General features: G+C 37.0%; 1 protein-coding gene across 1 annotated transcript in view; it reads right to left on the reverse strand.

Moving 5' to 3' along the window:
* Positions 1-2,208: 2,208 nt before the first annotated feature.
* The window catches only part of bgnb (biglycan b), a 28,395-nt gene continuing 14,725 nt past the window's right edge, over positions 2,209-15,878 (reverse strand). The window contains exons 2-8 of the mRNA XM_051660161.1: positions 14,156-14,422; positions 9,521-9,633; positions 7,163-7,376; positions 6,925-7,035; positions 6,172-6,265; positions 3,645-3,783; positions 2,209-3,554 (exon numbers count right to left, since the gene is read on the reverse strand). Of these exons, the coding sequence (XP_051516121.1) occupies positions 3,357-3,554; positions 3,645-3,783; positions 6,172-6,265; positions 6,925-7,035; positions 7,163-7,376; positions 9,521-9,633; positions 14,156-14,405 (1,119 nt within the window). The 5' untranslated portion in view covers positions 14,406-14,422 and the 3' untranslated portion in view covers positions 2,209-3,356. The remainder of the gene's footprint in view (positions 3,555-3,644; positions 3,784-6,171; positions 6,266-6,924; positions 7,036-7,162; positions 7,377-9,520; positions 9,634-14,155; positions 14,423-15,878) is intronic.

Below are 15,878 nucleotides of genomic sequence, written 5' to 3' on the forward strand. Positions count from 1 at the left end.
CTGGAGTCTTATAGATTAATTTTATGCTGCCTTTATACACTTTTTGGAGCTTCAAAGTTCTGACCACCATTCACTTGCATTGTATGGACCTACAAAACTGAGTTATTCTTCTTAAAATCTTCTAAAAGAAAGTCATACACATCTGGGATGGCATGCCTTTGAGTAAATGATGAGAGCAATATTAATTTTTTGGTGAACTATCCTTTTAATCCAAAACTGCAATTGTTCTCATTTTTACAATAGTTTATAGTTTGTAACATGTGTTTGTGATTAGTCTGTGCATTTTGAGCAGCTTTACCTGAATGTTTACATTATGATTCAGCAGATCAGGCCTAAACAACTAAACTACAGCTATTTTTGTTCTTTGTTGCATTTTTCTGTTGTATCTTGTTAGGTAATTATTGCAATATTTTGTATTTTGTGTAATACTTTCCTCAGGTGTTTATTAATAGCAAATGTGTAAAGGGCACCACATGGATATATGCACAGCACAAATTCCTGTTAGAAAACAAAATGAATTAAAAAAGTAAAACAAAATACAACCTTTCATTATACATTCTCTGAAAACAAGTCTTAAGATCTTATGACAGTTGTCCTTTGTAAATGTATCTTTGGTTGTAAAGAGATTTACATGTTTTATCTGGAGACATGAAAAACAAATTCTGCAATGAGAAGCAATGCAATTCTTAATATGTCTTTAATATTCTTTATATATCTTTATATTCTTTGTATGATTTTCAAACAATTTACAATCCGATATCAATTCAGAAATGGAATTTGTGAGCAAAATATGTATTTGTTATAATCAAAACATAATGCATAAAATGATGATTAATGTGTTTTTCTGATGAAATTCTTATTTTGTAGTGCGCAGAAGCTGTTCTAATATTGCAGTGATGCAGGAGACCAGCATCTACTACAAGAATCACTGTTTTAATAGGTTGTTGAGTTGATAGGAATGTCATCATCACCAGTAACATAAAATACAACTTGATTTGCCATTGTTTCAACAAATGACATAACAGATACCTGTATGTGTGTAAATATTATACACAGGACACGAGTGGACACTTGAGTGTGTTAATGTGAAAATACACTTGGAATTTCAATTGGCCTCATACAACACTAAATTGTGTATTAACGTCTCAAGATTTTTTGTCATAGAAAGAGACAGAAATGCCCCATTTATTTTTAAACATGGTGCAAAAATAGCCACTGCAGTGAATTCCTCAGTTTTTTGTTATCTTACATACGATGCAGGGTTGGGAGGGTTACTTTTGAAATGTATTCCACTACAGAATACATGCTGTAAAATGTCATTTGTAATGTATTCAGTTAGATTACTCAAGGTCAATAACGTATTCTAAATACTTTGGATTACTTCTTCAGCACTGGTAGATTTTTTTCACTTGTTTTGACTATAAAAACTTCAGTACAGTAAGACAAAATACACGTTAAAAATACATTCTCTGAAAAACCTAAATATCTTATGCAGTGTTGTTTCTAAAACAAGACATATCAAACTGATCTTGTTTTAAGGATTTTTAGATATTTTTACAGGAAAACAATACAAAAATTATTATCAAGAATATGATTTTTGCCCTAATATCAAAGGTCTTACTAGAAAAAAAGAAATTATGATCCAATGTGAATTTTCTTGATAAAAAAATATGATTGTGCCTGGTAACGTGCATGTAAAATGACTAGAAATAGCATTTTAGTTTAGCGTAAAGCTGACAATTTACACAAGGTTTATTTCTATTTCTTCTGCTCCAAACTTACTTCAAACTTACTTCTCTGTCTGCTCGTATGAATGTAACACATCATAAGAAAGTGTTTCACCGCTGTTCAAATGTACTTTGGATCACATCATTTATATGTATAAATGTTTTCCATCTGAAAGGACTAAATATTAAATGAAACAAATGACAATAAAATGCAGTTACTTATATTTTGTATTTTAAATACGTAATCCCGTTACATGTATTCCATTACTCCCCGACTCTGGATATACGTCATAATACTATCCAAGGCCTTTCAAACTTGTGTTGTTTAGTACAAGTTTTTGACAAATTAATGGCATGCTTTGTTTTTTATGCTTAGAAAAAAAAAAAAAATGATATGTTGATATTACAAAGCTTCATTCCATTCAGTATTTTTGTTTTTATATTGGCTAATCTTATAAATAATCAAACATATCTCCACCAATATTTTGATGATTTTATATTTTATTTTACGTACAAAGTGAATTGCTCAGACATGGATTGCAACACAATGTAGAATGACCCATTGACATTGTGCTTGTTGATCATTCAATCATTTAATATGAGAAAAGAGGAGACATGTTCCTGTTTAACAAAGAACATTGAAATTTTTTTATTCCACTGAACTCATCAAACTCGTGTTAACTCAAATTCTTTAGTCACAGCTTTCAAACCATGATGGTACGCCATTTCCGCTCCTGAAGTCGAGTTGAAAAATTCTGTAATGGAACATGCGGCTGCGTAGGGCACAGTAAATGCATGCAGTGTCACTGCCAAATTCAGCAGATAAACACTGGGGAAAAAAGACAAAATTAGTAAAGCAAAACTTACAAAGAAAACATTTGGAATTTGTAGAGAAACTGTGCAAATCAATACAACATTACAATCCTTTTGTGAATCATCCTCAAACCCAAGAGGGCACAAACTAAGTAATTTGGGTGGGTAAGGACGTGAGGCATTTGGTTGACTTATTCTTGGAGAGATAACTGCATAACACCATACAGCACTCAGTTCCTCAATTGCCCTGAAACTCCCACAAAAAAAAAAAAAAAAAAAAAAAAAAAAGAGCCCTTAAGCAGGAAAGCAATGCAAAGACACAAAATAAGGAAAACTTTTCTATCTTTCTATCTCAACATTGATATTAAAATAAACTGATATCAAATAATAACAATATAACAGTACATAACAATAATATTACTTATGAAAGTGTCAAGCGGAACAAAGAGCCCTTACAAAGAAATCTGATAATATATTGATAAGACTTTTCTGTGATACATTTACAAAACAATGGCCAATATTCATTTTTGGAAATAAACCTCAAATATCGTCATTCCCTGCATTCTCCACATATTTAAGATACAAAATTTCATACAGTTTATGTTTGTTTTTTAAATTTCCTATTCATATTTTTCTTGCGCCTTCTATTTTTCCTTGTAGATCTCAAAAGCAAATGCATCCAAAGATACATGGTAAACTTCTTGGAAATGCTGTTTCTTGACACCATTTTGGCTCACAAAAGTGTTTTATCCATTTTTTCTGTTTTGTTTAAATTCCAGCATTACTTGTTCCAATATTCATTCAATAATCCTTCCTCTATTTTTTATAGTTTCCAAACTGGATGGCCAACCGGTCACTAACACAGCGGAAAGTGGCAGGCTGCACCTCCCAGTAGTTAACTGGGTTGCCATAGAGACTGATGCCACTGTAGAAGGTCCTCTTCATGCCAAAGCCTCGAGGGCAAAAGTCATTTATGTCCACCTGGCTAATGTTGTTAGAATGTAGGTAGACCACCTGAAAAAGAACCAAAATGATGTGCATGGTTAAATAAATTATTAATGAAATTTGTGGTTCTCAGCTTTATATCTTTAAATTATTCCTCACCTGCAGGTACTTCATGTCTGGCAGGCCTCTTGGGGTGCGGGTCAGGCGGTTGTTTTCCAAATGCAGCTCCCTCAGATTTGGGACATATGATAGACTGCCATTCTCAATCATCCGGATATGGTTGTATCCCAGACCCAGTCTGGCAAAAGAGACAAGCAGAACAATGAGTGAGCAAATTGACTGTACACTGTGAACAGGCATTGGGTTGACTGTGGCCAAGCAGTGCAAACTACATGATATACAAAGAAAGATTTCAGGATTACACTGTTGAGTGTCCCTCACATACAGGGTTTTTGAGTGGAAATAAATGTTGTGTGCTGCCATATTGAGATTACATTCATGTGTTTGGCAGATGCTTTTATCCAAAGCAACTTACAGTGCCCTTATTACAGGGACAATCCCCCTGGAGCAACCTGGTGTTAAGTGCTTTGCTCAAGGACACAATGGTGGTGGCTGTGGGGATTGAACCAACAACCTTCTGCTTACCAGTTCAGTGCTTTAGTCCATTAGAATGAAATAATCTAATATAGTTTAGTACAGCCACTGTTTTCAGCAAACGTGAGGAAAGATCACATTATCACAGATCTTTAGGGGGGTTCTGAGATAAAAGATCCTGCAAATAGGTCTACAATTGCCTAAGACTGAAAACAAGTGTAAAGGTTAAATATCTGTGTTTATTTTTTATTTTTTAATAAAAAGGTATGTTGAATGTTTTGGATTATTACTGAGACTTTTTTCTCTATGGTCTCTAATATAAAAACTGAACCTATGATAAGCATTGTCATCTTTGATTTATTTTCCTCATCCTTGACGTTTCATTCACCAGATGGCGCTGTTGCCTTAGAAATAGTCAGTGAAAAATTGCAGTGTTGCTGGTTTAATCTTCTTCACTCATTTTTAGGGATCCAAGCACAGAAGTTACCCTTAAAGTGTCTGGCCAGCCAAAACCATAAGTCCTAGAGACACCAAATTTGGAAGGATGGTTCCAGGTGACCAGATGCACCCCCATCTGACACTAGGTGGTGCTATATTAAGCACTTTTACGTTTTCGCTTATATCTCTGCAACTGCAAATGCTCGAAACAAAATTTGTTTTTCTTCTGATTCCTAAGTCAAATGGAACAGAACTTATATCTTCGATTTCATTGCCATCCATAAAATTCTTCCACCATTTTGAGTTTTCTCGAGAAAAAAAAACATACATTTTCGAACTCCTCCTAGAACGTTTATCTGATTCACTCAAAATTTAGCAAGAATCATCTAGGGACCCTCAAGACAAAAAGTTATCAAAAGAATTTTGAGTCGTCAAATTGTACAGAAGATTTAGGTTGATAAGTGAAATGGACCATGGCCAAAAACATAATTGGCTTATACAGTATCTTCCTAACAATTTGACAAATTAAAATTCTGTGTCTCTGATACATGCACACATCTTTATGTCAATGAAGGGGTACTGGAGCCTTATTGATGGTGCTGTGGGGATACTTACGCCCCCAAAAAGTTGGGAAACACTGAAGTAGAGTATGTAGCACAGACGTCATTTATAAGTGGGATGGGTGGGACATGTCCCTACCAATTTTGCCTTTGCCAATTTTGTCCCCACCACTTTTTGAAATGGCTTTTATCAGGTAGGTGTCTAATGCAGAAGGAACATCTCCAGTCTTTGAGCAGGAGTTCCCATTTTATTTGTGTGTGTTATAATAAGCGGTAATCCAATCCTGGAGTTTTTCATTTTTAATGTTATGGTGAGTGCCCGTCACCACTGTTATCAATGGCATTGAGTGAGAGTGGCCGGTGACATTCTCTTGTGCATCCAGACGCGCGCTCTATGCACTCTGCTGTTCCGCAGCTCGCGCTCCTTTCCAGTGAAATCGCAAAGTGAACTGCAAACAGATGTTACTGCTCATGATGTACATTGTGGTAGGGCGGAAGGCGGGGCCGGATCGTGATTCCGCACACCCAGCCCCTAATTGGGCTGATTAGCCCGAGAGGTATAAAGGCCAACTGAAGACGGCATTGTGACAGAGAGAGAGTTACGGACAGCTGTCCGACACCTGTGTGTGTTCATACTGTATTTTGATTCCGTTTATTATTAAAATATTATTTATATCGTTAAGCCAATATAAATAATATATATATATATATATATATATTTTGAAAAAGACTTTGCTGATCCATGTATTTATCCACTGACTAACAAAATCCCAGTACTGACAGTGTTAGATATATGGATAAGTTATCACATATTAATTATGTGAAATATTTATTAGAGTGCTCTCCCCACCACTTTTTAAAACAGAGTGATGCCCAAGGTATGTAGTAATGAAATTACTTTGCCCTGACTGATCTGTTCTTTCAAATTTGCCAATTTGGTTGTGTCCTCCCCTTCTTTCCCCTTTGTTTTTCTCCCCAACCTTCTTGGACCCTGATGATCCGCGCTTGCGGCTATATTTTTTTCTTGTCATTTCCATGCACCTTAATTGTTAGTGATGTGTGGTCAAGTACAGTAAAGTCATGAGCTGACTCACCTGTACAGGTTCTTATATTGGCTCAGGTCCTCCAGTTCAATGGCTTGGATCTGATTATTGTCCAAGTGGAGCTCATGAAGACTGTCAGGGAAGTCTGTGAGAAGAGAGGGCAATTCATCATTAATTAAAAGTTACACCATGTCAGCTCTTAGATTCTAACATTAAAAATCATGCAAATTGTGATTTATTACTGAGGATATTCCCAAAACCCATTCAAGTGATAAATTGCATAAAGGACAATGAAATCAAGGACAAATCTGACGTTTTTATCCAACAGTACTACTTGAAAAATTATATAAGCCTATAATTTGACACTCACTCTAACTCTGTAAAGAGATGAAAATTCTGTCATCAATTACTCACCCCCTCATATTTTACCAAACCTGTTTAACATTTTTTTCTTTCTTCCACGGAATACAAAAAATCTTCAGTTACCATTCACTTTCATAGCATTTTTTGTCTGTCCATACAATGAAAGTGAATGGTGGCTGAGGCTGTCAGTCCCAACATTCTGCCTAACACACAAGGAGACATTAGAGAAAACAACAGCTTCATTCACCATTCACTTTCATTATATGGAAAAAGATGCAATGAAAATGAATGGTGACTGAGGAGAACATACTGCCTAATGCTGTGTTTCACTGAAGAAATTAACTCATATGGGTTTGGAACAACATGAGGGTGAGTAAATTATTACATTTTTTTTTTTTTTTGGCTGAACTAACCCTTAAATAACTTATTAAAATGAATCACCTTTAGGTATTCCAGTGAGTTTGGCCTCAGAGATGCGCAGGTAGTTGAGTTTCAGGCCTTTAAAAGCACCAGGCTCAAAGCCACTGTTCTGAATAGGGTTTCCGCCCATCTCTGTAAGAAGCATTCAACATCAGACAGAATATCCCATCACAAAAACCAGCAGGCTCCATCTAAAAAAGGAAATGGTTTGGTCAGGCTGTAACCTCCATACCACATAATGGCAAGAGTGCATACAAACCAATGCAGTTCATGCTGCCCAGATCAGAGAACGTTCCCTCTGCAACCTTCTTAATACGATTCTCATGAATACGCAGCTCCACCAGGGACGGGGGCAGGTTCTTGGGTACCACTGTCAGGAGGTTCCGAGAAAAATAGAGCTTTTTTAAGTGTCGGAGTGGCATGAAGACTCGTGGGTGGACTTTGGAGATCTTGTTGTTGACTAGTGACAGGGCCTAAGGAGAGAAAGGGAAAGGTTACCATTTGAGACTCAAAAAGGCATAATTAATAATAACTTGAGGATGAACATGAAATATGCTCATGAAAACAAGCGATTTACAAATGTTGTTTTCACTTAAAATCTCATTCTTTTTTCTTTTGCAGGCCATGTCAAATATTGTTTGGTCAGGGACAGACTGTATAAATATTAGGGCTAAATATTGGGGATAATATGAGTTCTAAGAAGAGAAATAAAACATTCAGTTTGGCACAGGCATGTGTTTCCAGAACTACAGGAGCATTCTTCTTCAGAGACTTGAACTATTTTAACATCCTGTCAGACTGTTTTATATTGAGTGCCAAATGTAATGCGTCCTGCAAACGACTACCCAATTTTTCAAGAGTTAGCCCAAACATGCTTTAAAAAACGCATTTCAAATGTCACTTTTTCATATACATCTGGGTCCATATAATCACCATATTTCATATAATCACTACGCAACCATGAGGACTTAAAAAGCACACTGGGAATTGGGCATTCCAAATTAAAAAGAAATGTAAAATGGATATCTTAAAATGTTAAAATCTAAATATTACAAATGCACAACCAAATACTGTATTATCAGCATAATGCACAACTAAATATTTAGCTAATGTGGAACTACATGACAGCGGCAATCGATGGTGAAAAATGAACAACTGAGGTAAATCTATGCGACTGGCAGGTATTAATCAACTGCATAAGAAGCCATCCAGAAATGTATATATAGTTATACAACAGTTTCTGTCCACTAATCTAATTGGACAAACAGAGTTCCAATATAGTGAACATTTAGAATAACAGCACAGCTACGCTTATTTGTTTCTATCACTCCACTTGTCTATGTTTGCAGCATTCCAGCCAGACTGTCTTAACTATTTTAAGCTCAGGTAACAGCATTTGTGGCACAATAGTGATTGCCACAACAAACAAAAAAAAAAAAAAAAAAAATCTTGTCCCTCGTTTATAAAAAAAAAAAAAAAAAACAAGAACAGTAAGGCACTTACAATGGAAGTGAAGGGGGCCAGTCCATAAGAGTTAAAATACACACTGTTTTAAAAGTATAGCCACAGGACATTAACAATATATACATCTTCGTTGCCATGACGACGTAACCCCAGTAAACACAATACGCAATATTATCACAAAAAAATTATGTAGAACAGAGTGGTTATCTGAGTTACCGTAGACTTTGTAAGTTCGAACCAGTCTGGCCATTCTCTGTTGACCTCTCTCATCAACAAGGTGTTTTTGTCCACAGAACTGTTTTTGGCACCATTCGGAGTAAATTCTAGAGACTGTTGTGTGTGAAAATCCCAGGAGATCAGCAGTTACAGAAATACTCAAACCAGCCCATCTGGCACCAACAATCATGCCACGGTCCAAATCACTGAGATCACATTTTTCCCCATTCTGATGGTTGTGAACATTAACTAAAGCTCCCGACCCGTATCTGCATGATTTTATGCATTGCACTGCTGCAACATGGTTGGCTCATTAAATAATTGCATGGATGATTGTTGGTGCCTGATGGGCTGGTTTACATTATTTCTGTAACTGCTGATCTCCTGGGATTTTCACACACAACAGACTCTAGAGTTTACTCAGAATGGTGCCAAAAACAAAAAACATCCAGTGAGCGGCAGTTCTGCGGACAGAAACACCTTGTTGATGAGAGAGGTCAACAGAGAATGGCCAGACTGGTTTGAACTGACAAAATATACAGTAACTCAGGTAACCACTCTGTACAATTGTGGTGAGAAGAATATAATCTCAGAATCATATTCTGAAATGTGGGTTGGTGCTGTTTTGGCGGCACGAGGGGGAGCTACACAATATTAGGCAGGTGGTTTTAATGTCACTCGATTGCAAGTGTGATATTTCTAATTTAAGTTATATATATCATTCATATCATAGTATTATGAACTTTTAGAGTAATAAGTCACTGCTTTGGGGAATATACAGTGTTTCTGTACTTGTAAAGCTTAATATAGGAAAACTGGGCAGATATTTTCAGCACTATAAGTTTTGTCATATATCTTCCTTTATTTTCCTACTTATTAATAGTTCCACCTTCACCTTCTCTAGTTCTCATTTCCTTGATCAGTATCTGTGTCTTACATAAAGGTTTGCAAGTCCTTTGAAGTCATTCTCATTCAGTTCTGTGATGCGGTTGTTCTGTAGGTCCAGGAGTTTGGTATCTATGGGAATGTCCCTGGGGACTGCAGTCAATCCTAAAAACAAGAAAAAATGTTTACATACTAGTTACTATAGAATATACAGCTCTGTAAAAAAAAATTGTAAGACCATTAGCTCGCCATCTGGTTTAGATTTCCTTTAACCTCTGGGGAAAGGGCTTCCTCTGTGTCAAAATGGCAGAAATACTAAATAGTAAATAGAATGGAACAGCTTAACCATGACAGCCTGTAGTTTTGATATGAACTAGATATTGTGCCTAAAAGCTTTTTTGTTTATTGTGCATTAAAACATCGGTCAATTTCAATTCAGTGTCACATTCACATTTGTATCATTTAGATGTATCAACTTTTTACTAGAGTGCACCTGTGGGTGATTTGCCACCACTTTATACAAGCTCTTTAAAATCATTTGGTTTCTACTGACAACAAATGGACCACATCACAAAATGATATGAAAATTATACCAGAGCCACATCAAGAGCATAAATCCAAAAATTTTTTTTAGCAGTGCAGTGTCCAAAATTCGAAATCAGGGCAATGATTCATGATGATTTCCTGCAGAGCCCAATCATTTATACTAGGTTGGGCTGGACCTCTATTCCCCTCCAGCCATTTATAAAGTTTTTGAGAACTACAACAGCCAGATGTGCCACCTTGCTTCCCAGCAGGGGTTAAGAGAATATCCCTGCAAGAGATATTTAATGCTTTAAAGGAATATTACGGGTTAAATACAACTGTGGCTTTCTGCTAATAACCACAGAAAACTCTGCTTCCTTAGTTTTTAAGAAAAAAAAAAAAGAAAAAAAGAAAAAAAAGTACAAAAAAGAATGGAAAATGCATTTACAGTAATTCACTTACAGTTGAAGCCCAGCAGACAAGCACTCCGAAGGGTTTAAAAGCAGAAATGTGAAGCTCGTATTTTTGTTAAAGCATCTTTGAAACTGAATTTTTCAGTAAAAAATGTTTGATGTTTGGGCTGTAAAATTGTCTAAATTGTCCTTTTGAGATGGAACTACTTTTCTAGGTGAATAAACTTTTGCTTATGCATTATCTTACATCAGTACCCTTACCGTTACCTCCCTTTCTGGTGTCCTGATTGTGTGAAGTTTCTGTGCCTCATTCATGAAACACGAAAAGAACAAATTTGGGTAAAAACTGTTTTATAAACCTTTTAATGCAAAAATGTACATTAGAATTGCTTTATGAAATTTGTTTGAGATTAGAAATAAGAAATAGGGCTGTTTTCTTGACTGGAAACTACGATTTCGAAAGCGCTCTTTAGTTCAGCATACTCTGGAAAACGATGATGACTTAGGAAACTGAAAGCAGAGTTTTCAAATGAAAACAGATTAGTATAAATGTGGCCTAAGCATTGTGATGTGTTATGATGCTGATTAGATTTAGTGTGATAGTTGCATGTTTTAAATGTTTATTTGCCGCACTGAAACATGCCTGACAAACTTCCATTGTATAACTGCATTACCGCATACATGTTTTCCGTTTGTTTCTCAAACTGAGGAATGAGTCGAAATTATTTTCAGTGGTACTTGTGCTGCAATAACCTAAAATATTACTTTAAATTATTATTTTAAAATTCTAATCTATATATATCTATAAATTGAGGCTTTAGTCATTTATGAAGTTCTGGGTGCTTGCGTGTTTGTATCAAAAAGCTCTACAATGTCAGCACCGGTAAAACATCTAATAGAATATAATTAAATATTTGTGATTATATGTTTCTTGCTAAATAATAATAATATTTGACAGAATACATGTCTATTTTTGAATGGTTGTCAGTTGGGAAAGATGCTTTTTGGTCCAGATGGTGTAGTTACAACATCTATACGCTAACTAGACTGTGCTAACCGGCCAAACTTTGACCTCTTGGTTTGTACAGTAAAGGATATCTTCAAGATACTGTGAGCTACACCTTCCATTGTTTTTTAAAGTTAAAGATGTTTTTCCTGTTTTCCATATGTAATTGTTTCTCTTCCAAGCCATTTGCCCACCTACAACTGAAACCAACAAGTGCTCATGGAATTAAGCCAAAAAATCAATGACAAGCCAAAGTCAAACCTCCAGAGCAAACATGAGCTTCACCAGCTGCCCAGCACATCTCAGTCCCCTAACCACAGCTTTATACACCCCCAAACATGAGCATATTTTACAATGAAGGAAGCACATAACCACCTAAATATATACATGACTATAAACATCTGTTATGAATCAGCATTCAAAATCAATTCAATTACAGCCTACATAACAGAAAAGCTTCCAGATTGCTGAGGAAAGAACAGCACAACAGACTGATCAATGTATTGTAAGAAAATAGAATGAACCGCCTGAAGCAAAAGCTGTATTTTTCAGTTTTATATCAAATCCACAACCATAAACAAAAATGCAATGACATTTACAAAAATAAAAAAACACTTGCAAAACATATCCTCTATGACAAAAACACATGCCATAAGTATACACACACACAAACTAGTGTGCATACGCGAACACAGTCAGACACGCACAAACTAAAAATGAAAACATCTATTAAAAATCATAAACTCCAATTTGCTGAGCTCTTGTTGACTTCAGTCAGATCAATGGTTGTAAAGTTTCAATGAGGATCATAATTTGGGTGAACTTAGCTGAAAAGAATGAGAGCGAGAGTGTACGTTTGACCATAAGTATGACTATATGGAGGAGCTGCCACCAGATGTGCCCTTATGCCCCTTTGGTTGCCAGTGTCAGCTCAAAGTGGTGCAATGCTCAGACCTGAGTGCAAACATGCGTGGTGGTTTGTTTGTTTTGTGTTTATACAGTTCTTGTTCATGTTTGTCTATTCACAGTTTGTTTATTCAGGTTGGAGAACCGAGTGAGCTCTTTAAGCAGCCTTGGCTTGAATGTGTGAGAATTGCTATCACGAGCTGAGGGTGACTGGCTTACATCAACAAATAAGTTCAGTTAACAGTAACATTTCCTTTTGATAGACCTTTTTCACACTCCAGGTTTTGGAACGTGGAAGTAAGCGTTTACAGGGTAAACTTCGACAGCGGTGAATGGGCGTGAATGGGAGATCACAGCAAATATTATTGTTACTTACCCATTTGCTCCAAGGCCAAAATAAAAAATGCACAATTTCATTTGAATGACTTTCCAGAAGAGGAAAAAAATAGAGGGCGGTGGGTTAACATGAGAACATGACAAATTTACTGTCACTCTCTCAGGAGCTGACATAGAAACCCCCATGCAACTGTGGTAATTCATTTTTTTAAAATAATTCCAGGGTAACATAACAATAAGCATAAGGTTAAACATTTACACTCAATATTTAAAAAATGTATAACATAAAAAAAATTTGCAAGATTTATGCTGATAAATAAGACGGAAACGCATCATCACAGCGTGTGAAAAAGGTCTATTGAGCAGCTGTTATTTCCTATTTTCCTGGAAAATAAAACAAAGGACCTAGAAGCAATCACTCTAAAGTGAAGGCTCCTGTCATAACTTCTAAATTTTAAGGCCAAAACGGACTTTTGTGTGGACATGCTAATGTCTGTTTTTCACATAAATTTTAAATAAAATAGACTATGATGGAAATAGTAGTCTGGGTCTTTCAGATATTTGTAGTGCAACCTCTGTATGTGACCTGTAAAGCTGGCACTTGTGTGTCAATGGCAAAAAAATCAGAAAATACTACTCGTTCTAAATGTAACAAGCACAAAACGTCATACAAAGGAGCATTTGTCATTAAAATTTGATTTTCAGGGAACTAACTGGGCAGCGCAGGAGGACTGAAAGTGTAAAGTGTAGTATAAAAATATTTTTTAATTGGCATTTTGTTTTATGTCCATTATTAAATGTATTGAAGACATGTCAATGATGACTTTGCCACAAAAAACTGTGTGTGCAGTTTTGAAACCACATAATCACAAATGATTTACTTTACATTTATATGTAATATAATATTGATAATAAGATTTAATTTTCTGTAGTAAATGGGAGTTGAATTTGAGGGAAGAAAAAAAAAGATGGACAGTCCAAGTACTGACATTCCAAGTGAATAGAGAAAAGAAATAAAATAAAATCAAAGATTGGTTAACAGCAGTAATACATTTAGTTACAGATGAAAGTGAATTCTAACAGATAGCTATCTCCAGGTTTTATGAACCAAATCGTGTCCACTTCATATCTTTCTCTCAATCTCACATTCTCTATCAAATGCACTACTATAGCTCACACATTTTTTGCTTTAAAAAACCCTGTGTGTGTGTCACTAAAACAACACATAACCATTTACAGAGTCCAATAGGAAATTACACAGACGTTTTACATAGTTTTCCATCAAATGCCTTGTTTTCTCTGCCCATTTTGAGTAAATCTTTATGAAATTATTTTTCTCTCTCTCTTTCTCAAACACACTCTTTACCATTCTACATGCCATTGAACTCAGTATACACCTCTCCATTCACTTCTTTTTTTATTCATATGTCGCTTTCATTATTCGTTCTCTAAGTGACTCATTCCTCAACAGACAGACACACACACACACATTGATACTTACCTAGGTCTGAGCATTGCACCACTTTGAGCTGACACTGGCAACCAAAGGGGCATAAGGGCACATCTGGTGGCAGCTCCTCCATAGCTGAACCCTCCTCATCTCTCATCATTACCGTTGTCAGATCTCCCCCATCACTATCCATGCCAAAGTCCCAGAATCCTCTCTGCTCGAAGGGCAGAGCCAGTGAAGGAGCATTCAGGCTACAGACACTGAGCAGCAGCAGCAGCAGGAAAGAGTGGCAGGAAAACATCACTGAGATACATAGACCTACAGGGTGAGGAGAACGAGAAAGAGTGAGAGAGAATTAGGAAAGTGCTATAAAACATAACTCATAATACAACAAGAGACAATGGGGCGAATTCACTAAACAATTTGGAAAATGTATGGGCAGTATTTCAGCACACACACACACACACACACACACACACACACACAAAAAAAAACAGCCTTTGGAGAGGGTGTCTAAATCCACAGCCACAGTGAGTCTGTTGATCTCGGGTAATCAAGAGGAGGAGATTGTGTTTTACTTAATCAGGTCCCCATATGCACCTCTTGTGCTGGGTCACCCCTGGTTGGTAGAACACAATCCCCACATTAATTGAGAAAACGGCTCTATCCTTTCTGGGAGTGGCTTTTGTCATAAGGAGTGTTTAGGGTCGACTCTGTCTCCTGTCTCTGTTTCTTCTTCTGTTTTTCAGGATGAGCTGATAGATCTGACTGGTGTTCCTGTTTAGTACCATGATCTCAGGAGGGTGTTCAGTATATCCAGGGCTGCATCTCTCCCTCCACATCACCCCTATGACTGTGCCATTGACCTCCTGCCTGGTGCTTCTCCATCTTGAGGGTGATTGTACTTCTTGTCAGCCCCTGAGTGTGAGGCCATGGAAAAGTACATTAATGAGCCTCTAGCAGCCGGCCTCATCTGTCCCTTTTTGTCTCTGGCAGGTACGGGGTTCTTCTTTGTGGAGAAGAAGGATGGTTCACTGCATCCCTGCATCGATTTTCAGGGGCTGAACGACATCACTGTTAAGAATAGGTATCCATTACCTCTGATGACTTCAGCCTTCGAGTTGTTGCAGGGGGTGACTGCCTTTACAAAGTTAGACCTCCGCAACGCCTACCACTTGGTGCATATTAGAGAGGGGGATGAGTGGACGACAGCATTCAACACACCCATGGGGCACTTTGAGTACCTGACATTGGCTTTTGGGCTCCAGGCTCTGGTTAATGACGTGCTGCATGATATGGTGAATCGGTTTGTGTTTGTGTATCTGGATGATATACTGATCTTTTCCCAGTCTCTCCAGGTACACATCCAACACATCCACCAGGTCCTGCAGAGGCTGCTAGAGAACCAGCTTTTCATCAAGGCAGAGAAGTGTCAGTTTCATGCACAATCAGTTCCGTTCCTAGGGCTTGTCATTTCTGCAGGGGGAATCTTTGTGGATCAATCCAAGATAAGGGCCATTCTGGTTGGCCAACCCAGGACTCTCGCAAGGCTCTGCAGAGATTCCTGGGGTTTGCCAACTTTTATTGGCACTTCATTAAGAATTATAGTCAGGTTGCTGCTCCTCTGATGGGTCTCACTTCCACCAAGGTTCAATTTAATTGGTCACCGCAGGCTCAAGCAGCTTTTGATAAATTTAAATCCCTGCTTTCATCGGCTCCGGTTCTTACTATTCTTGATCCAGCTTTGCCATTTGTGGTGGAGGTCAGAGTTTGG

Source organism: Myxocyprinus asiaticus, chromosome 28, assembly GCF_019703515.2.
Source record: "Myxocyprinus asiaticus isolate MX2 ecotype Aquarium Trade chromosome 28, UBuf_Myxa_2, whole genome shotgun sequence".
Classification (NCBI taxonomy): domain Eukaryota; kingdom Metazoa; phylum Chordata; class Actinopteri; order Cypriniformes; family Catostomidae; genus Myxocyprinus; species Myxocyprinus asiaticus.